General features: G+C 47.3%; 1 protein-coding gene across 1 annotated transcript; it reads right to left on the reverse strand.

Annotated features, from left to right (window-relative positions):
* Positions 1–682: 682 nt before the first annotated feature.
* Nelfa (negative elongation factor complex member A) lies at positions 683–22,281 on the reverse strand. Its single transcript, XM_059275696.1, has 11 exons — positions 21,906–22,281; positions 9,489–9,660; positions 8,088–8,249; positions 5,466–5,555; positions 3,988–4,118; positions 3,833–3,902; positions 3,324–3,412; positions 2,486–2,597; positions 1,387–1,658; positions 1,146–1,245; positions 683–1,046 (listed from the first exon to the last, which is right to left on the reverse strand). The coding sequence occupies exons 1-11, from the start codon at positions 22,113–22,115 to the stop codon at positions 862–864; spliced, it is 1,593 nt and encodes a 530-aa protein (XP_059131679.1). The 5' UTR covers positions 22,116–22,281; the 3' UTR covers positions 683–861.
* Between the last annotated feature and the right edge of the window lie 625 nt (positions 22,282–22,906).

Consider the following 22,906-nt stretch of genomic DNA (forward strand, 5'->3'; position numbering starts at 1 on the left):
CTTTTTTTTATATGGAACTGTGTTTGAATCCACCAACTTCCTGGGTGCTACGAATTCTGGGCAGCAGGCTTAGGCCCATTTCTCAGTGCTGTAGCTGTGGCCTTGACTTTCCCGGTTGCTGCCTATGACTGTGGCCTCACTCTACACACCCCACGGTTGCCATGGACATTACCTACCTGTTTTCAGGTAGTCTGGTGATCTCCCAGCCCTGCCTCTCCTCCCCTGGGGTCCTGACAGTTGTATAGGGAGGGGTTTGGTCCCAGAGCAGGGAGTCAAGCTAGCTTGAAACACAGCTCTGTGGGCTTTCTTTAGAAAAACTAAACTTTAATACTCATATCATTTTACAGTGAAAATAGGTACCCAGAGACAGGTTTGAAATGTTTACAACTGTACAAAACATATATACAAATCCCTGGCAGGCAGTAGCACTGAGGCTGGTCATAGCCCCCCTCACAGCCTAGCCTGCCAGGTGTCACCTTTGGTCCCCTCAGCCGCATGAGGGAGGGCATGCACAAGCAAAGAAAGTCCTCTCAGCTAGTGCAGGTTTTTAGAAGAAAAAATAAAGGTGAAAGTCTTAACAGGCACTAAAATGAACTTTTTTGGTTTAGCATTAAAAGATTAATACTGAATCTAAAAAAAAAGAATCTTAATCACACAAAAACTAACCCATTATGATAAAAAAAAAAAAAAAAGTCTACACTCCCCAGAGAAATGATCTAAAACTTAAAACAGCCTGGGGCCCAGGAGCCTGTACATGGCAGGTGCTGGGTAGAGCACATCCTTGGGTATCTGCTCGGGTCACTTAGAATAGCCAGCAAAACTTGTCTTCTGGCCTGATGAGGTCAGCAGCAGAGATGGCACTTAGGACACATTGGTCATGGGCTTGTACTTCTTGAAGCGTGTCCACTGGCCTGTGGCGTAGTTCATCTCGAACACTGTGTCCACTAGCATGGTGGTACTGCCCTGGCCGTCTGCCTTGGGCAGATCCTCTGTGTGCTCGCTGAGCTTGATCTGGATCACATCCCCCTGCTCCGGGCATGGGTTCTCTGTAGGGAGCAGGGGCTGCTGGGCAGGTGCCTGGGGCCAAGGAACCCATCCCCCCACCCCATGGGGGGCACCTCCCAGGCCTAGTAGCACAGACGCACCTCGAGAGCCAGCCATGAAGCCCAGGATGAGGGCCTTCTCTGGCCGAGTGACCTTGTTTGCCGTCTTGAACATCTCTTGGGCAGCAAACATCTGTTCTCTCTGTAAAGAGAGGATGGGGCTGCTGGGGCCACCTGCCTCCACCCACTGACCCTGCCAGGCTCATCCCAAAACACCCCCAGCTGCAAACAGGCAAAGCTTTGCCATCCACCTAATGGTTATGAAACCTGCCAGGGTACCTACCGTGAGGGACAGGTTCTTCTTGGGTTGCTGCTGAACAGGGGCAGGTGCCTGGCTCTGTGGGGCCACCATGGCCACTGGGGGTGTCTGAGCAGTGGGAGTGGCAGCTGGGGGAGTAGTAGGTGTCAGAGGCGAGGTAGGTGCTGCAGGTGTTGGCGTAGCTGGGCTCAGGCCACTGTTATACATAGGCGCCCTTTGTTTAAACTGAGCTGGCAGCGTAGGGCTTGGGGCACTGGGCTCCTCAGGTGCTCGGCTGGCTTCCCGGGAAGGAGGGGCTGCAGGCAAAGCAGGTTTACTAAGGAGAGTTGTCCAGGAAAAGGAGTACATCCCTAATCTACTCATCCCACACCGCCTTCCAGGCTGCCTACCCCAGACACCATTTTCTGTAGAGGTAGCAGGCTCAACTCCATCTTCTAGGTCATGACAGCAATTGGGTCCTATACCCGCCTACCCTGTCTTGCTCCCATCACTGCTGACCAGAAGCCCTTGCAGACCTGCACAGCCGGGGACATGAGCCCTGTGCACTACTACCCAGCGGGGCAGAACCTATATCCTCAGGCATTTCTAGATCCACAGATTTCAGTTATCCAGGACCCTGGCTAGCTCCTGGTCTATGACAAGTTTCCCATAACCTGGGTGCTGGTGACAAGGCACTGGAAAGCAGCTTCCCCAAACCTACCACCCTCTCTGCCTCAGTAGGGCTGCTTAACTGACCCTTGACCCACTAACCAATAGACAAAGCTGAGCCCAATGGAACCAACCTCCCAAACAACTGACTAACCCAAGCATATGTCTGACCCTGAAGGAATCATCCCTCTGTAGTATCCTTCATCTGGGAAGAGACAATCCTCAGCTCCTCACCCACCCAGAGAACAGGGTACCGAAAGTGGACTCAAATCAGGACTTCTGGCTTATTCCTTGGCCAGGAGTTCCCTCCACGCTGGATCAAGAGACAATGAGACAGGCGCTTTCATGCTGAGCAGCACCATGTGAGCAAGGCTACTTCCTAGGTGTAAATGCTCAGGCTCAATCCCGCTAACCCCAGGGCAAGTCCTTGTGTGAGCTGAGGGAATACTGGCTTAGCATACTGCAGGCTACTCACCTGGGGGCGTCTCAGAGCTGGGGATGTAAGAGGAGGCCGGTACCACACTGGGGGTAGAGGGCAGGTAACTTGTGGAGGGAAGAGCTGGCTCACTATTCAAAGACCCAAGTTTCTGGAAGACAGAGGCTATGATCACTTCAGGCAGAGTTCAGGGTTTTCAGTACACCTCCCTGGGGTATCTAGACAGCCTCCATCAGCTCCTGCCCCATCAATGGAGCAAGACAGCAGGTATACATGTCCCCAGGACAGGGACAGTGGCTTCTCCAGGCTGCTAGACTCCAAACTTAAGCCATGGCCACCACCCCATGGTCCCAAACTGACACATGGAAAAAGTTCAGCAATGCAAGGAGCTCAGAGACAGATCATACCATGCAACAGGGCCACACTCCGCCTCCACACATGTAAACTCTGCACCTATGTCTCTGAAAACCTATTTCTATTTCCATAGCCAGCCTCTGGGGAAGAGCTGCTCTGGCTGACTCACCCTTCCAACCTACATGCAAGACCTGGTCTCCAGGGCACTGAGCTCTTAAACAAGAACCATACCCACTGGACAGAGCGGAAAGTGAGGTACAGAGGTGTGGAGACACTCCAGGCAGTAATCCCAGAATAAAGCAGGTATTCGTTCCAAACACGAGGCTGATGCCCAAGTCAGGCTCTGCCACTTATATACATTTACATACATAAACATCTGTACACACACTTTCACAGAACACATCTTAGTGGCTATCAATCAAGACAAGATGGGGCACATTATTTTGGCTGTGTCAGGGCTGGAAACAGTGGAAAGTGGTTATGTAGCATACATGCCCATGGCTGCACTGCATGGAAGTCCTACCTGTGTGGACACCAGGCCAGCAGCATAGTCAGGGGTGGCATTTTCAACAACTGTCTCTTCCTTGGTGGGCTTTTCCACCACCTCTGTGTCTGTCAATAAAGAGAGTTGGTTAGTGTCTCTCTGACCCAGCTCCAGTTCAGAGGTCACAAGTGTCCTCTGAGTAGGTCAAATGCAAAGCAGCATTGTGTCTTCAGGTCTCTGGGCAAAGCATAAGTGATTCCTTGAGCCAGGCATTATAGCCTGTAATCCTAACACTTGGAAAGCTACAAGCTTGAGGCCAGCTTGGACAGCAGTGTAAGACCATGTCTCAAAAGCCACTCCCTTCCCTCCCCCAAAAAAGACTCCGGGGAAAAGTCCCATTACCACTGTGTTAAGATAAAGCACTCAGAAATACTGGACCCGGGAGGAAACCCCAAAGCACCTAGACACACAGAGGCAGAACCAACCACAAGCACGCTAGGCTGCAGTGCCTCCAACCTCCCTCCGGGCTTGAGATGCTCCATACACACCTAAAGTCTTCCTCCTCCTCTTTGCCTCTCGGCCAGCACCAACTGTATTCAGCTCAGAAATATCCAGCAGCTGGCAAAATAAACACATTCCATACTTAATTATAGAGCAAAAATCAAGGCTTAGTCTTTCCAGGACATGAAAAGGGATGTCTCACCTTTACACCCCTTTCTTTCTGCAGGGGTGTCCTCGAAGGTGGTATTGGGGTCCGGTTCCCAGAGGGGCTGAAGACGCTGGGTGTGGTGGGACTTCTGAAGGGGGCTTGCTTCGGGATGCCTTTGAGAGGGGCTACAGAAAAGACTGATGTCAGTGGTAACAGCAGCTTCTGAGTACAGGGTGGGAGCAAGGCTGCCTCTGCCTCAGGGAGCCCCATACAAGTTAGTCTCTCCTATCACATTTTGCACTTTGTACATTTTGTTCTGTACTAAAAAGAACTCGGGGCTGGGCAGAGCGGTGGTGGTACACGCCTTTAATCGCAGGACTCAGGAGGCAGAGGCAGGTGGATCTCTGAGTTCAAGGCCAGCCTGGTTCCCAGAGCAAGTTCCAGGACAGTCAGAACTACATAGAGAAACCCTGTCTTGAAAAAACAAAACAACAAAACCAAATTCTGCTGGAGCAAAGGCTCAGTGGTTACAGGCACTGGCTATTCTTCCAGAGGCTCAATACCCAGCCCCACTGTTAGTTCCAGTCCCAGGGGATCTGATGCCCTCTTGTGGCCTCCAGCAGCACTGCACACATGTGCACAGACGACATACACCCACACAAAACACCCATACACATACAATAATAAGTAATGAAAAAAACACAAAACAACCCACAAACACAAAAACCCACTCAGACTGTTTGTGCCAGGTCACTGCAGTGATGGGACCCACAAACCTAAGAGCACCCCTGAAGGTCTGTTGGGAAGACCCAGGCTTGGTACTCTGGATGTGCAGGACTCATATCCTTTCTGGGGAGGCTGGAGCAGTGGAAGATGACTGTTGTCTAGGACACCAGAGACCTCCACATCTTGTAGGACAAGAACTATCCAGATGGCGAACTCTGACCAGAAGAGTGAGACACACCAACTGACATTCTTGCTAAGGACAAAGGCATATTATCTTCAGCTGTGTGACCTTAACAAGTCTCAGAATCCTGACTTTCTACTTTTCTTACATGTCTACATGTCTCTCAGTACTGGAGGGCCACCCACTGAAGGAACTGTCCCTACTTCATCTTGTCCTCGTGTCTCAGCATCCGAGTTCTGTGCTAAGGTGTACCTATATACATCTGTCATCACTTGGGATGCCTTGTGCTACAAGCTGGGTCAGAGGTGGACAGAGAGTGATGGTCAAACTATTCCTCCTTAAAGAAAAGTTTGTGCAGTTCCTGTCCTCAGGGGCATGGGAAGCAAGGTGGAGCGTATGCTGCAGCAAAAAGCCACACCAAGGGAAGAATCAGGCCCTGCAGTAATCATGGCAGAATGGTAAGCCATGTGGCCTCCCTCGTCCTCAGACGTATCTACTAGCTGCAGGGCCAGTGGGTCTCAGCTGTCAGGACTAATGTCTGAGTGGTTTTTCTGGTGAGGAAAAGTCAAACCACCCTGCCTGGCCAGCAAGAAGAGCCCTGGCCTGAGAGCACACAAAGTCTTACTTGTAGTATCCATCTTGCGGAGCAGCCCCCGGCCCTTGGCATGGAATGGCACCCCGGCGCTTCTCTTCAGCTGCTGGGCTGTCTCAGTGGCTGTGTGAAAAAGGAACAGGGTCAAGGGTCTCTTAGATCACAGGGCTGCTCAGCCAATAAAGTAACCTCAACAAAAGTGACTCAAAAAATACCCAAGGTGACTTCTTTGATAACCAGCAGGAATGCAGCCAGTAATGCCACTGACCTTACAGCTAATACTTCCTCAAAAAAAAAAAAGAGAGAAAGAAAGAAAAAGGAGGGACTGTTTCCTGGTGATTTATTTTATAAATCATTTCCTGTACAAAATCTAACATTAAGCTAAGAAGTAGTAGAAATTTTTTTTGCTACTTTGTAATTGTCAGAGCTTCTGAGGTCTATTTTTCACTGGGCAGTGGTGGCACATCCTTGAATCCCAGGGCTCAGGAGGCAGAGGCAGGCAGATCTCTGAGTTTGAGGTCAGCCTGGTGTACAGAACACGTTCCAAGACAGCCAGGACTACACAGAGAAACCCTGTCTTTTCATCAGTGTTCTCAGGGTAGCCAGACAGTGACAGGAGAAATGAACTACAGCATGGGGAGGCTCTGGTTTCCCTGGCGGGAAAGACAGAGGTGGCCAACTACTCACTCCATGGCTTCTGGGTAGCCAGCCTCATCCTGGGGGCCTGTTTCTAGGTGTTTCTGAGAACACGCTGATTGGGCAACAGTTAAAGTTCAATTTAATCTCCACTGTATCTCCTCCAAAAGGGGGGAGCTCAATCCACTGATGCCTCCCTCTGCTCTGGTAACCAAAGCTTGTCTTGGAACAGATCCTGAGGCAGCACATACATGGACAGAGAGCCTGAAATGAGCACATGGCTAAGTCTCTCCCCTTGGACGTTCCCGACTCGATGACTGTCTTCATCCGTGGACTCTCAGACCTCTGCCTGACTTTGCTCCATTCCCCCAGGGACTCTTTTGTCCATGGAAGGACTAACACCGAGGTAGTATTGCAGAAGTTTTTCTTTTCCTGTGTCCCTCAATAGAAAATATTAAATTTCCCTATAAACTGCAATGGCTTTCTAAAGTGATGACCTAAGCCAAGAAAATACCATTGAGGGCACTGATGGGGTATTTCAGAGGGTAGTGATGGGTATTTCAGAGGGCACTGATGGGGTATTTCAGAGGGTAGTGATGGGTATTTCAGAGGGCACTGATGGGGTATTTCAGAGGGTAGTGATGGGTATTTCAGAGGGCACTGATGGGGATTTCAGAGGGTAGTGATGGGGATTTCAGAGATAGCAGTGAGATAGAGTCTTCCGTTAGCACAGAATGCCAACTATGAGAAAGAGCTGAATGTTAAAGAGAAAGAGATGATCGAAGCTGTAATAAAGCAGTACCAAATAATAAAGCCACCATCTGTTGTAAGTAAGCCCATGTGTCTAAGCTTCCCCCGTCACTAAGTAGCTTGACACAAGTTCAAATACAGTCAAGACTTTCTGTGTTTGGAAATTTCCACATAAGTGGCTCCAGAATCATCACAGTCACCTCTTGCGCCCCAGGGACCCTGGAGCCTGAGAGGGGCTGATATCTCACAGGTCCTGCAGCTATCTGTACAGCAGGCTCAGGCCCAGATTCCCCCGATTCTCATAAATATGAGAAAGAGCAGATTTTCCTGAAGGCTCATCAGGAAGGCTGGAGGATTAGCCCGAGTGCACTGGCAGGACCGCAGACTTCCCTACAGCAGGGCTGCGGCAGGCTCCGCAGAGACCTTTCAGAGTAGCTCAGTCGGCCTGCACCACAGAGCGACAGGCAGCACAAACCCCAGCCCACTGACACACCCAGCTCCAGACTCTTCTTAGATTCCTTAAAACAGTATCTGCTGGGCTTGGGGCAGGCCTGTGATCCTAGCATTCAGGAGGCTGAGGCAGGAGAAGGGGGAACTCAAGCTAGCCTAGGCCACACAGACTGTTTTCCAAACACAAAACAAAAAAGCAGTGCCATTTACAAATATTAGTAATGTTAACTGCATAGCCAAAATAATAGTTTATGACCCAGGCAGTGGTGGCACACACCTTTAATGGTACACACAGAGAAAACCCTGTCTCAAAAATCCAAAAAAAAAAAAAAAAAAAAAAAAGAAAGAAAGAAAATGTCTATGTTGCCTAGGCTGGTCTTAAGCTTATCTGGGCTCAAGTGATCTTTCTGCCTCAGTATCTCAAGAAGCTGCAACCCAGGTCCACAGTACACCTGGCTTCTTAAAACCCATGCTTTAATGTTATCTGGCTAAAGGACACTTTCTCCAGCAAGTAAGTGCCTTCCACATAAACTGTCATAAGACATGATCTGGGAAAGCATTTAATGAAATCATCCAACATCTTCTATGATAAAGACCAAATGTGGCTCAAGATCAAGGTCAGGACATAGGCAGCAGCCTCGCACCCCATCTTGGCCGGCATAGACTCCACTTTGTGAGATTACAGGAACCACGCTTGAAAACCCTAAGGTCTCTAAAGAGCAGATCCAACACAGACAGGACAAGCTATGTCTTTTCAAGTAAACACATCTGAAAACACCACAGAGCAAAGAGCAGGACTGTTGTAACTCAGGCACTCACACTTCTGCAGCAGCTCTGCCCGCAGAGTGGCGCTCTTGGGTTTCCGCTTCAGCTGAAAATGCTTCACCGGTGGGGTGAGGGGACCAGCGAGGGTGGTCAGGGCACTCTTGTTCAGGTACTGGCATTCCAGTGGCAGCATGGCAGATGCCTCGCACTCGCCCACTGTGGAGAACCAGAGTGTCACAGGAAGAAGTCAGAGCCCTTGCAGCACGGAGGTCAGGCTGTGACCCTCACAGCTCACGTGCAGATGTGCAGACGGCTCCATGTAGGCTTTCATTATTTACCAGCATGGCAGCTTTGGCTTTGGTTTCAACCCCCTGTGGTTCCCACCACTCCAGTTCTACCATCCCTAGAATCCAAGATCATCCAAGTGAGTTAGGACCAAAGGATAGGCCTGCCACCTAGAGGAAGGCTCATCAGACTCTCCAGGGGCTTCTTAAAGATAAGAAATGTGAGAAGAGAAGACAAGGATTCCTCAGTTATGTTAGCTGCAAGCCACGGACCACGGGGTCCAGGAACCACAGCACACTTCGTACAGCAGCATGGAGACCAGTCTCCTGCATCCTAACTACACGGCAGATCAACACCAGGAAAGGCCTCTCCCTCTGACTACAGAGTCCTGGTGCCTGGTCACCCCAGACACTACTCAATTGCAGTCTTATAAAACTATCCACGTGTGCTTCCTGACTCAGTGTGGTCCCCAAGAGGTCAGAGCCTGAAATACCCCAAGGAGCTGCCCCAATCAACTACATGAGGGAGGGACGTAGACTCCTGAGAAGTCAGCTGCCTCACCTTCCTGCTCCGGGGAGAATCAGCCACTCCAGAAGGGAGGTGACCGGTGCAGGCCAGTGCTCCCAGTCTGCAACTACAAATTAACAAAACCCCCAAAAGTACTAGGGCCTCCCAAGTAGCCATTTAGAAGTGCGTATCCTCAAGCCTCCATTTTCCAAAGAGGGAGAGAGCATCAGAGGCCCGGACATTCCCACGGTCACAGCTCTAAAACCACACCGACTGTTTTCCTGTTTTCACCTCAAATTCCAGCGACTTACTGGTTGGTTCTTAGTTATGATTCTACATTTGTTATTTAGGACAGGATATATATGTTTTAGGATCTGAAGATATAACCTGCAGGTGTTCGAACATCCTCATGGAGAGAGACAGCAGTGGCCAGTAAACCATGGATGAGTCATACAATCCCAGACACAGCCCATGCATGGGGACAGACATAGCACATGCATTCGAGAAAGTCATACAATTCCAGACATAGCCCACGCATGGGGAAGACTGAAGCATGTGAGAAAGGAGAGCCACAGCACATTACAGCAACAGTGTGATACAGATCACCAGTTTCTAAAATGAGGCTCCCTTCCTCCAACTGTAAAATAAAGATAGGCTACTTACCTTTTTCTCTAAGTTCTCCTAAGATGTCTTGAACATTGGGGTTCTGCTCCTCGAGGTCTAGATTCAGTGAACCCGTGTCAGGAAAGGATTTCAGAATGTCAGCAACCATGAGGACCCAGGGGTCTGAGTCCAGGGTGGCCAGTTGGATAATATCCATCAGAGCGCCCTTCATCTGCCAAGATAGAAGATGCCAATTACATGCTACCAGCCCTATTTTGCCCTCCTGGAACAGTGACAGCTTCAAATGCCCCCTGCCACGAATCTACCCATTTCCACACTGCAGCCTCTGGGTGGCCTGTGGCAGTAACCACTGTGATAACCTGTTGTGGAATATTACTTTAACTGGGTAAAGATGTATTACTTTTGTTTATGCTGCATTTGTTTAATTATGAAAAGATATGTTGCTGTCTCACCTTGCCTGCCCAAGGCACCTGATTGGTCTAATAAAAAGCTGAACGGCCAACAGACAGAGTAAGTAGGAGGAATCTAGGCTCAGGAGACGATGAGAAAAGAGAAGAGAACAAGGGAGAAAGAGAGGAGGCGCCAGCCAGCCAGGGAGGACACAGTGAGAGTAAGACATGCAGAAGGAAAGAAAAGGTAAAAAGCCCCCAGGCAATTGGCCGGGCGGTGGTGGCGCACGCCTTTAATCCCAGCACTCGGGAGGCAGAGCCAGGCGGATCTCTGTGAGTTCAAGGCCAGCCTGGGCTACCAAGTGAGTCCCAGGAAAGGCACAAAGCTACACAGAGAAACCCTGTCTCAAAAAACCAAAAAAAAAAAAAAAAAAGCCCCCAGGCAAAAAAGAGATGAAGAGAAACAGGTTAAGTTATAAGACCTAGTGGGACAAGCATAAGATAAGGCCAAGCATTCATAAGTCTCCTTGCCAGGCGGTGGTGGCACACACCTTTAATCCCAGCACTCGGGAGGCAGGGGTGTGGGGCGTTTACCCACCACCCCCACAGTTCCCCAGAGTTTTCTTGAGAGTGAGCAGCAGGAAATATTAGATAGAAGGATTTATTGCGGAGAATATCGCGGAGATAAACAGATAGAAAATAAAGGATAGCCTCGAGAGGGCCCTGGAACCTTTTCCAACGGCCCGACTGTCTCTGCCCCAGGGTTTTTATAGAATCGCCAAGGGGTGGAGCAAATGACCTCCTCCCCCATCACAGCCAAGTGCACACCATCTCAGACACCTGCACTCAGGCCCGTGGTCTAATCATTCTCTATGCGGACCTGCTGGGTAAAGCCACGAGAAACCCGAGAACGGGCTCCCACACAGGGGCAGGCAGATCTCTGTGAGTTCCAGGCCAGTCTGGTCTACAGAGCAAGATCCAGGACAGGCACCAAAACTACATGGAGAAACCTTGTCTCGAAAAAAAACCAAAAAAAGAAAAAAGAAAAAAAGAAAAGAAAATGGGTACAGTCATAGGAAAAACCAAAGTTTAAAAATAATGAAGAGAGATTAAGGTAATATAAAGGAAAAAAGTCACATAATGTAGTGGGTAGCCATTCCAGCTTTGATCTGGAAGTTCCAACCCCCACTGAGGCTTCGGTAACTGTCACGCCTACAAGGTGGGGTGAAGAGAGGACCCTGAAGAGCCAAGATCCAGTTGCGCTGCCTCTCTTTCTGCTTGGACCGGGACGCTAGAGGTAGACCGAGGACAGTTCTCCAGAGAACACTGCCGGACTGCACTACGTCTTTCAAAGAACCCGCAACCTACCTATCCCTTCATTTGTAAGTTATGCCATTAAATAAATCTCCCTTTTATTTATTTATTTATTTATTTATTTATTTATTTATTTATTTATTTATTTAGGTTTTTCGAGACAGGGTTTCTCTGTGTAGCTTTGCGCCTTTCCAGGCTGGCCTCGAACTCACAGAGATCCGCCTGCCTCTGCCTCCCGAGTGCTGGGATTAAAGGCGTGCGCCACCACCGCCCGGCCCAAATCTCCCGTTTAACTACATGGAGTGGCCTTAATAATTTCACCAATAACATAAAGATGGGAAATACACAGGGAGTCAGGATTCTGTGATGATGTGCTGCTTTGAATTTTCTGAATGTTGATGAGTGAACGATAGATGCTAAGAGGGAATGTTGAATTAAACCAGCCTAGATACTTTAGGGATACCTTAACTTTAAAATGGAATTCAGAAAATGCATTGCACTGGGGAAGAGGTTATGCTTTTGTTTCCATTAAGAAACAAAAGGCTGTGGAGTCCTTCAAGGTTAACAAAGATCAGTTTTGGTCAGGGGAGACTTCCTGAAAAATCTTGGCTATAAACAAAACAAAACAACAACAAAAAAAGTAGATGACAGGTGACTTATATACTGATCCCTCAGCATGGGAACAGTTCTGAGACTGGACAGCAAAGTTTGTAACTACTTGTCCCAGGACTTGACCATTATCTTAATTTTCTCAGGGTCCCTTAAAGATGGCATCATCCTCAGACAACAGGAAGCAGTCAAGAGAACACAACATCCACATTTCTAAGAGTTGGGGTGGTGGTTTTGTTCATTCAGTAGGTTATGGATGTTTGTCATCGTTTAGGGGGAGATAGAAGAATATAGGATAAAAAGACAACTATTAACCTCAAATATTTTACATTGGTATGGATTTTGGTATATCAATACAAATTTAAAATTATGTTATACTGCATATATGTTTCTACTCTTGTTTGAGGGTGTTTAAAAATGTAATATATAATTAAGAAATGCAGGTTAGTAGTTAGTCATCTATAGTAATCAAACTTGTAGTCATGTTTCAAGGTCAAACATACATTTTAGATAGATACATGATCTTCAAATGCTTCAGAGACCTACAGAATATAGCATTAGAGATGTTTAATAACCTAAGGCTTTTCATGACAGTGAGACATATATGCTCCTGGCAGCACCAATTTACTTCAAAAAAGGACGCTAGGCATTGAAGAAACTCCATATGGAGGAGTTTGCTTTCACTGTGGCAAAGCTAGCCATTTGGGCAGAAACTGCCCTTGCCTTGACTGCTGACAATGTGCTGTACACACTGGACATGTAGGACACGCAGAAAAATGACTGCTGAACTTTGCCAAAACAAGGCAGGACAGTCCTTCAAAATCCCTGCTTCATAGAAAAGCCTGCCAGATATTCTAGGCCTGCAGACTGAAGATGGATGCCCCAACATTGCAAAAGAATCTTAGGTGGCTGTCCAGGCAGCCAGATATTTCTGTTGTTTCTATAGTTTTGGAAGTAGCTTGCTGTTGTGGAATAATATTTTAACTATGTAAAGATGTGTTGCATTTATTTTACCTTGCCTGCCTAAGCCACACCTGATTGGTCTAATAAAGAGCTGAATGGCCAATAGGTAGGCAGGAGAAGGCTAGGCGGGGCTGTCAGGCAGAGAATAAATAGGAGAAATCTAGACTCAGGAAGAACATAGAGAACAAGGGAGAGAGGGACACACCAGAGGCCAGCTAGCCAGGCAGCCAGCAGTCAGCCAGATACAGAGGAAGCAGGAAAAGTAGAACACACAGAATCAAAGAAAGGTAAAAAGCCCTGAGGCAAAACAGAGATGAAGAGAAACAGATTAAATTAAGTCATAAAAGCTAGTGGGACTGGCCTAAACTAAGGCCAAGCTTTCATAAGCCGGCGTGTCTTGATTTGGGAGCTGGTTGGTGTTCCAAGAAAGCATGCTCCAAAGTACCATCCTATTCAGGAGCAGCACTTCCCATTTCCTCAAGGCCTTTAAATTCACTCACGCACCATTATGTCAGTTCCTGTGTTGTCTCTGTGATCATCTGCGTCCTTACACAAGGTGTCCTTACTTCCCAAGCACATATTAAGGTGTTAGCAGCTCCACCTAATTCTGCATCCCTCACTGAATAATTGAAACACAGACCACTGAAACACCTTTCTCTTTGATGAAACTGGTTGAAAACTGTTGTTTACTTAGCTTCTACAGAATAAGGCTGTACAGATTCTGAGAATTACATACATATTCACATATATAGGCACTATACAGAGAGAGACATTTATACACCTCTGTGCTGGTTAGTTTTTGTCAACATGACACAAACTGGAGTCACCTGGGCAGAGGGAATCTCAGTTTAAAAAATGTTTCCATCAGACTGGCCCATGGAAGAGTCCATGGGGGCACTATTATTTCTTTTCTTTCTTTTTCTTTTTGAGATAGCATCTCACCATATAACTCATGACCTGGAACTCACTATGTAGACCAGGCTAGCCTCAAATTCACAGAGTCTGCTTGCCTCTACCTCCAGAGTGCTAAAATTATAGGCATGTGCCACCATGGGCTCATTTTCTTTCTTTTCTCTTTCTTTCTCTCTCTCTCTTTTCTTTTTTTTTCTTTCTTTCTTTTTTAAAGACAGGGTCTCTATGTAGCTCTGGTTGTACTAGAACTCACTATGTAGACCAGGCTAGCCTTAAACTCACAGATATCCATTTGCCCCCCGAGTGCTAAGATTAAAGGTGTGAGCCACCACACTGGCCATTTTCTTGATTGATGACTGATGTGGTAGAACACAGCCCACTGTTGATGGTGTTACCCCATGCTATAATGGCATAAGAAAACAGGGTGAAGCCACTCAAGAGGCTAGCCTGGTCTACAGAGTGAATTGCAGGTCAGCCAGGGCTACAAAGAAAGAAACCCTGTCTCAAAACAAAACTAAACAAAACAAAGTAAACCATCTGAATTAGGCACAGGGAGCAAGCTAGTAAACACTGTTGTGCCACACCCTCTGCTCTGTTTCTGCCTGACTCCCCTCCATGATGCACTCTAAACTAAGCTGAAACAAACTCTTTCCTCTCCAAGTCGCTTTTAGTCATGGTGTTTTATTACAGCAACAGAAAGCAGACTAAGATAGAAATCACTATCAGATGTGGGGCATTGCGATGAATGACAGACAGACCATGTTGTTTTGGGGAGGATGGTGGACACATTTGGAACTTTGGGCTGGAAAAACCACTGAGTGCTTAGAACTTAGTGAACTGTTGTAAGAGCCTGGAAGACAGGAATGTTTAAACCAGTGCAGATAATGGAGGCCTGGTGTGTGAACCTTCAGAGAGAAGCAAAGACTCTATCCAGTCTGTTCCTGGATATTTTGAATTGAGAATCTGTGCTTTCTGGCCAGCATGAGCTGACCACAATCAGCTGTGATTAAAAACAAACATCATCACTGAAATGTTTCCTTTAGGTCAGCACACAGAGCTGTAGTCCAGAGAGTGGAAAAGGCTGCATCTCAAGCTGGCAGCTAAACTTGGTCATGTGTGAGTCTCCCAGGTGACTACTGGCTTTGGTGGCACGAGAGCTGGGGTCTGAAGGCGTCCTGGGGAACAGCTGAGGTTTAAGTCCCTGCAGAGAGGCCAAGAGACCATTGGCAAAGGTGCAGCCTGTGGAGACCCCGGCTTATTGTAGATGCTAGTACCATGGGACAGCCACCAAGGGCAGCCGAAACTGTGGAGGGGCCTAGCTTGAGCCTATGAGCTTAGGAAACAAGCTGTACATGCTGTGGATGGCAGAGTCAGAGATGGAGCTGCTCAAGCCCTCTGGAGCCCAGAAGCTCAAGAGTAAGTCCATTATACTTTGAGACACTGGATTTTTACAGAGAGTTTTGATTTTTAAAGTGATGAAACATTTTTTAAAAGATTTAATCATTTATTTTTTATTATGTATACAGTGTCCTGCCTACAAGCCAGAAGAGGGCACCAGATCTCATTACAGATGGTTGTGAGCCACCATGTGGTTGCTGGGAATTGAACTCAGGACCTCTGGAAGAACAGCCAGTGCTCTTAACCTCTGAGCCATCTCTCCAGCCCCAAAGTGATGAAACTTTTAAAAAGACCATAGGACTTGCCCGGTGGTGGTGGCACACACCTTTAATCCCAGAACCTGGGAGACAGAGGCAGGCAGATCTTTCCGAGTTTGAGGCCCAGCCTGACCTACAGAGTGAATTCCAGGACAGCCAGGGCTACACAGAGAAACCCTGACTCCCTGACTCGAAAAGCAAAAAAATTAAAAGAAAAGAAAAAAGGACAGGGACTTAAAAAGTTGGGCTGTATTTTATATTTTGATATTAACATGATTTTAGGGACAAACAAAAAATGGAGAGATTATGTTTTAACAGTGATGTTTTAATGTTTAAAAAGTTACATTTTAATGTGTTTGTGTGTCAAGATGACTAGGGGTCAACTGTGCTGGTTAGTTTTTTCAACTTGACACAAACTAGAATTATACGGGAAGAGGAAACCTCAATTAAAAAATGCCTCCATAAGACTGACTTATAGGCCGGGCGGTGGTGGCGCACGCCTTTAATCCCAGCACTCGGGAGGCAGAGCCAGGTGGATCTCTGTGAGTTCGAGGCCAGCCTGGGCTACCAAGTGAGTTCCAGGAAAGGCGCAAAGCTACACAGAGAAACCCTGTCTCAAAAAACCAAAAAAAAAAAAAAAAAAAAAGACTGACTTATAGGCAAGTCTGTTAGGACAACTTCCTCTTTCTTTTTTTTTTTTTTGAGACAGAGTCTCAAAAAAAGAAAAACGAGACAGAGTCGCACTTGGATGGCTTGGAACTCAGAGGTCTGCCTACTTCTGCCTCCTGAGTGCTCAGATTAAAGGCATGTGCCACCACAATAGAATCATTTTCTTGACTTATGATTGATGTGGAAGGGCTCAGCCACGTGTGGGCGGTGCTATGGTTTGTAAGAAAGGAGGCTGAACAAGCCAGTAAGCAGCACTCCTCCATGGCCCCTGTTCAGTAAGCATCACTCCTCTATGGCCTCTGTTTCAGTTCCTGCTTCGATTTCCTGCCCTGACTTCCTCCAGGACAGACTTTATAAAATCAAGCTGAAATAAGTTACTCCCTAAGTTGTTTTTGGTTATGGTCTCTTATCACAGCAATAGAAACCAAACTAAGACAACACTATAGCAGTTATTTTCTATCCTGACCAAGGCAACTTATAGAACAAGGAGTTGACTTGGGTTTGGGGTTCCAGTATGAAAGCCACCAGGCAGGGAGGTGTGGCAGCAAACAGCAAACTCATGGCTGGAGCAGAGCTGAGGGGTCACATCTTCACCACAACGATGACGCAAAGAACGAACTTGAAATGACCAGAGTCTTTAAAATCTGAAAGCTCACCCCACCCCGTGATATACTTCCTCTCGGGAGGCCACACCTCCAAAGCCTCCTAAAACAGTGCTACTAACTGGGAGCCAAGTATTCAAATCCCAGAGCCTATGAGGGATATCCTCATTCAAATCACCCAAACACTCACACCAAGAAAAAAGATGACTTAAGCTAGTATTAATGCCAGATAATGTCAGATTACAATGGCCAAGCACAGTGGTGCATCTCTTTAATCCAGCACTCAGGAGGCAGAAAAAGATGGAGCTCTGTGAGTTCGAGGCCAGTCAGGGCAGCACAGTGAGAGACTCTTATTAAAAACAAACAAACACTGAGCGCTTGCCTAGCAAGTGTAAGGCCCTGGGTTCGGTCCTCAGCTCTGGGGGGAAAAAAAAAAGCCAAACAAATGTAAGTGGACCTAAGGGCCAGCAAGACAGTTTAGCAGTAAGTAAGGACACTTCCAATGCACTCAGCCTGACAACCTGACAACCAGAGCTCAACCTTCAGAAAAAGCCTACTCTCACAAGGTGTTCCTTGACCCCCGCATATAAAGTGCAGCAATGTAATAAATAAATGTAATAAAAATGAAAAAATGAGGTGAGACAATCACTATGAACTCTTATTTTAAAAAGACCTAAGGAAGCCGGGTGATGGTGGTGCACGCCTTTATTCCCAGCACTTGGGAGGCAGAGGCAGGCGGATCTTTGTGAGTTCGAGGCCAGCCTGGTCTACAGAGCGAGATCCAGGACAGGCAACAAAGCTACACAGAGAAACCCTGTCTCGGGGGGAAAAAAAAAAAAAAAGACCTAAGGATAAAACATTAGCAAATACTGAGATCTCCACCTGCTGTTCGTTTTTCACAAGGTAACTGCAACAACTACAGAGTTAAATATACCTATTAACACGAACCCTAAATATACAAAGCAACAGTTGATAAAGAGGAACAGGCAAATGCAGGACGCTACAATGGGAGGATCAACAGTGCAAGCAGATAGTACAGTAAGGTAAGAAAAAGATCACACACAGAGAACAGTCACAATAAGTTCTCGGCCCAGAGACAGGTGTGCGCCTTTAATCCCAGCACTCAAGAGGCAGAGGCAGATGGACCTCTGTGAGTTCCAGGCCAGTCTGGTCTACATAGTGAGCTTCAGGACAGCCAAGGCTATGTAGAGAGACCCTGTCTCAAAGACAAAATAAAACAAAACTAAAACTAAAAAATAAAACAAAACAAAAATAATAAAAAAGGAAGACCTCGGCCCAGGTGCTATTCAGACTCTTTACCTAAAGTCTAAAGTATTTCTATATACCATTAGCAAATAAAAATATGAAATATACGAATACAGGAGAATCATAAAACTTAATTATGGTTCTAAATAACTGCCCAAACCTCTAGGTTACAAAACTCTACTTTATATATTAGATATTATATTATACATGTGTGTGTATGTATTATGTATATATGTATATGTAGAGTTTGTTTGTTTTTCGTGACAGGGTTTCTCTGTGTAGTCCTGGCTGTCCTGGATCCTGTTTTATAGACCAATCTGCCTGCCTCTGCCTTCTGAGTGCCGGGATTAATGTCGTGTGCCACCACCGCCCACCAAGGTTCTATGCTATTAAGATCATTTACCCTGGGAGCTGAGGACATGGCTCAGTTGGTAGAGTGCTTGCCAAGCCAGTCTGATGACCTGAGTCAGATCCCCATACCCACATCAAAAGCCCTGCCCAGTAGGTATATATCTACAGTCCAGCACTACAGAGGTGGACACAGGAAGAGCCCAGGAGTATGCTGTAGAGCAACTGTGACAGACGCCTCAGGATTCCACGTGCATGTGCACATTTACTTGCAGAAATGTGCACTGATGAACGAACATAAAAACAGAAAAAAGATACACACACAAAAAGACAGACTGATAGAAGTTGCTAGGGGCCAAGAAAAGCTGAAGCCATTTGATGGGCAGGTGAAAGCTTTACCCTGTATGTCACTGCTGCAGAATATCTCACTGAGTTTGCACTATTTCCTGGAAAAACCTGTTTCTAGTTATGGTGTGGCTCAGCCCTAGCACACACGAACCCAAGAGCTTTCTGCTTGAATACTGTAGACAGAATCAAACAAAGTCAACCATAGGTCAAGAGGTGGAGCAAGCAACCAGTTGACAGGAAGTGAACACAGGATTATTAAGAAGAAACCACACCTTTAATCCCAGCACTCGGGAGGCAGAGGCAGGCGGATCTTTGTGAGTTTGAGGCCAGCCTGGGCTACAGAGTGAGTTCCAGGAAAGGCGCAAAGGTACACAGAAAAACTCTGTCTTGAAAAACCACAAAAAGAAGCAGGAAGAAGAAGAAGAAGAAGAAGAAGAAGAAGAAGAAGAAGAAGAAGAAGAAGAAGAAGAAGAAACCACAGAGAGTAACAGGGAGTCAGGAGGACAGATAGAGATACACAGGAAGTAGAAGGGAGGGACATTCAGTTTGAAGAGAGGTTTTGAGATATCTCAGGAGAAAGAAGCTTCTGGGATGTCAGCTGAGGAGGAAGGTCAGCTTTCTCTGCTTCTCTGAGCTAGCAGGCTTTCACACACACACACACACACACACACACACACACACACACACACGCGCACACACACAATCTGGCTCCAGAGTCTTTATTGGTAAAATCAAACGACTGAAATTTTGTTAAAAACATGTTACATATCAAGACACACTAACAAAGTAACAGTAAGTTGCTGTGGAATAATCCTTCTGTACACTGTGTGAATGTATGTCACTATGATTAGTTAAATAAACAAGCTGACTGGCCAACAGGTGAACAGGATAAAGTTAGGAGGGCTAAAGTTTGGCGGGAAAGCCAAACAGAGTGACGGGATGAGGAAGGGCGGAGTCAGAGGAGTCGCCAGCCAGATGCAGAGGGAGCCATGCCAATAAAGGTACTGTCATGTGGCAGAGCCTAAATAAGGAATATGAGTTAACTTAAAATGTAAGAGCTAGCCGGGCGGTGGTGGCGCACGCCTTTAATCCCAGCACTCGGGAGGCAGAGGCAGGCGGATCTCTGTGAGTTCCAGGCCAGCCTGGACTACCAAATGAGTCCCAGGAAAGGCGCAAAGCTACACAGAGAAACCCTGTCTCAAAAAAACAAAACAAAACAAAACAAAACAAAAATGTAAGAGCTAGTTAGTAACAAGCTTGAGCTATTGGCCAATCATTTATAGTTTATATTAAGTCTCTGAGTGATTATTTGGGAGCAGGTGGTGGGAACAGGAAAAACTCCACCTACAGTAAGTAGCTCAGCACATTATTAGCACAACAGGCAAATGCCTTAAAAAAAAAAAAAATGCTCAGAAACACCCACAGCAGAAGACACAGTGCAGAAAAGAGAGTCACTCTGCAGGTGGTGCTGGACCGTTCATAGCCACATGTAAAACTGAACTCTCAGCTTCACAAAACCAGTCCTAGCCCACGGGAGAACGAGGTTTACCGTACAGCGCTAACTAGAGAGCCAGGGTGCCTAGCATCAAGGAAGGAACCCTTCCTGAACAAGGCCAAGCAGGCATCGACCACAGGGAAGGAGAGGCAATACACCACCTGGCTAGGAACCAAGAGCTTCATCCAAAAAGCTAAGCCATAGCCGGGAAACAGCTGTAACATGTCACCGAACTAAGACAGTAGCCAGCATCTATTAAAAAGAATATTCCGGACTGGAGAGATGACTCAGAGGTTAAGAGCACTGGTTGCTCTTCCAGAGGTCCTGAGTTCAATTCCCAGTAACCACATGGTGGCTCACAACCCTCCATAGTGAGATCTGGTACCCTCTTCTGGCATGTAGGCAGAACACTGTATACAGAATTAATTAATTAATTAATTAAGAAAAAAAAGAATATTCCTCCAAAGCAACAAGTCAAGAAAAATAGACAACCGGGGGAGGAAAAAATTGAACAACACACACACACACACACAAAGCCCAACAGAAAAACAAGCAGATGACACAACATTCAACCAAACATCCTAGGAATACCTACACATTTACTTGCCCTACATGTTTTAGTATTACTTGATAATATCACTGTGAAAAGCCAATTGGCCATAATCCTGCTGCCACCCATAATTCTACTTCTAGAAAAATGCATGCTCACCATCACCTGGTATCAGTCACAACAGAACCAGCTGACATGAAACAGAAATAAAAGAATGAAAAAAACTAGCCACAACCTAATCGTCCAAGTGCTGTGTGTTCGGACAATGGAACACCATATAATGCATGGAAAATCAAACTGTCTGCAGCAACTTAGATGAATCTGTCCAGGTGTCTCCCGACAGAAGACACACCCACACAACACCGAAAATGCATGTAACATGGTAACATGCTGCCATGTTAAGTTCAAATGAGGCCAAAACTAAATACTCCTGCTAGGAATGCACACAAATTGATAATCCTGCAAGAAGAGATAAATGTTTACTCTTGTGAGAAAGACAGAGAAGCATGGAGGTGCTTTGGAGGATGCAGCCTTGTTCTCTCGTATGGAGGAGATAACAGGAGTGGGTCGTTTAGCTATTAATATTTGCTAAACTGAAAAAACATGCAGGTTTTTTTTTTATAGCGCAACAAAAACTAAAACCAACCTTAATTATAACGGTAACCAGAAATGTTGAAAAACTAAGATGCTTCGATGTTTTTGCTGTCAGATGTGGTGACCCAAACCTGCAATCCCAGCCCTCCAGATATTGATGCTGGAGGACACCAAGTACATGGTCAACCTGGACTACACAGTGAGACCCTGTATATATATATATATATATATATATATATATATATATATATATATATATATATATATATATATATATATATATATAGTGTGTGTGTGTGTGTGTGTGTGTGTGTGTTTGCAAAGAATCGTATATTCTGCACAGAGATGCAACATGGAGTTAAGAATGAACTGCAGTCCACAGAATAGAGAGGAAGCTAAGCAGACTGATACTCCGTGAGGCAAAAGCAACAAAATTAAGGTCAGCAGTCACTTGGAAAGTTACACTAAGAGCCCCAACCCAAAGGAGGCTTCGGAAAGGCAGCGTCCAGTACTCCGCGCCGGGCCTGCCTGGCTGAGCGCTGTTCCGGCCTTGGGCCCACGACCCCCGAGCCCCAGCACAGCCCAGCGGCTGGAGGCACTAAGGTCGGGCCGAGTGGGGAGGCCCAGCGGCGCCGACCCGGAGATGCGCGCCGTCAGCGGGATAAAGGAAAGGTACGGCGCAGGTGCGGGCTGGAGACAGGATCTGCGCTCTGCACGGAGAGAGGCCGGCCCGCGCCCTCACCTCGTCCACCGTGCGGCGCGGAAGATGCAGCGTCCCGAGCAGCAGCTTGAGTTTCACAGCCGATGAGAGGCGGTGGAAGCAGAGGCGGATGTTATCGATGACCGCCGCGGTGAGCAGGGACGCGATGCTGGGCGGCGCCCACAACTCGTCCGTGGCGCCCAGCTTGTTGTGCAGCCACAGGCCCGTGTCGCTCTCCCGCATGGACGCCATCTTGGCGGCAGTAGCGCGCGCCGGCCGGCATCTTACGCGGACGCCTACGCGTCCCGAGCGAGGACCCCCAACATGGCGGCGCCCGTGGGCGCGGGGCGGGGCCTCGAGCGACAGACAAGCGCAGGGGCCGACGGCCGCGCCTTCCGGAGGCTTCGAACTGAGGCGCCAGAGCCGGAGCGATAAGGCGCCGGAGGAGGCCTGTGAGCTTCCGTACCGCATCATGGCGGCGCCCAGCCGGGAGCCGGGCAGTGACGTAGGCCCGAGTTGAGTCGAGGTGCACCGCCCAGAGACGGGGGATAGGGCTCGGTTTCACCTTAGGCTGCTCTGTAGGCAAAAAGTCTGGAAAGGCCTTTGGCATCGTTCCTTACAGCCTCACTTCGCAGCCTGGAATCCCCTCCCTCTTCCCCTTGCCCATCCTGCAGACATTTTTAATGTGAGGTCTTGGGGATAAATAGGAAGGAAGGGTTGTGGCTTAAGAGTAATGTGTTTGTGTGTCAAGTTGACCAGGGGTCAGTTGTACTGCTGGTTTTATGTGTCAACTTGACATAAGCTAGACCTGTCAGAGGAAGGAGCCTGAGTTGAGGAAATGCCTCCATGAGATTCAGCTGTAAGGCATTTTCTCAATTAATGATCAATGGAGAGGGCCCAGCCCACTGTGGGTGGTGCCATCCCCGGGTTGCTGGTCCTGGGTTCTATAATAAAGCAGGCTGAGCAAGCCATGGGAAACAAGTCAGTAAGCAGCTCCCCTGCATAGCCTCTGCATCAGCCCCTGCCTCTGGGATGCGTCGAAA

The sequence above is a fragment of the Peromyscus eremicus genome, chromosome 10 (assembly GCF_949786415.1).
Source record: "Peromyscus eremicus chromosome 10, PerEre_H2_v1, whole genome shotgun sequence".
NCBI classification, from domain to species: domain Eukaryota; kingdom Metazoa; phylum Chordata; class Mammalia; order Rodentia; family Cricetidae; genus Peromyscus; species Peromyscus eremicus.

Coding starts and splice junctions, on each gene's coding strand:
- Nelfa (XM_059275696.1), bottom strand. CDS start 22,115: ATGGCGTCCATGCGGGAGAGCGACACGGGCCTGTGGCTGCACAACAAG. Junction 9,661..21,905: donor CGCGCCGCACGGTGGACGAG/GTGAGGGCGCGG, acceptor CTATCTTGGCAG/ATGAAGGGCGCTCTGATGGA. Junction 1,047..1,145: donor CTTCATGGCTGGCTCTCGAG/GTGCGTCTGTGC, acceptor TGCTCCCTACAG/AGAACCCATGCCCGGAGCAG.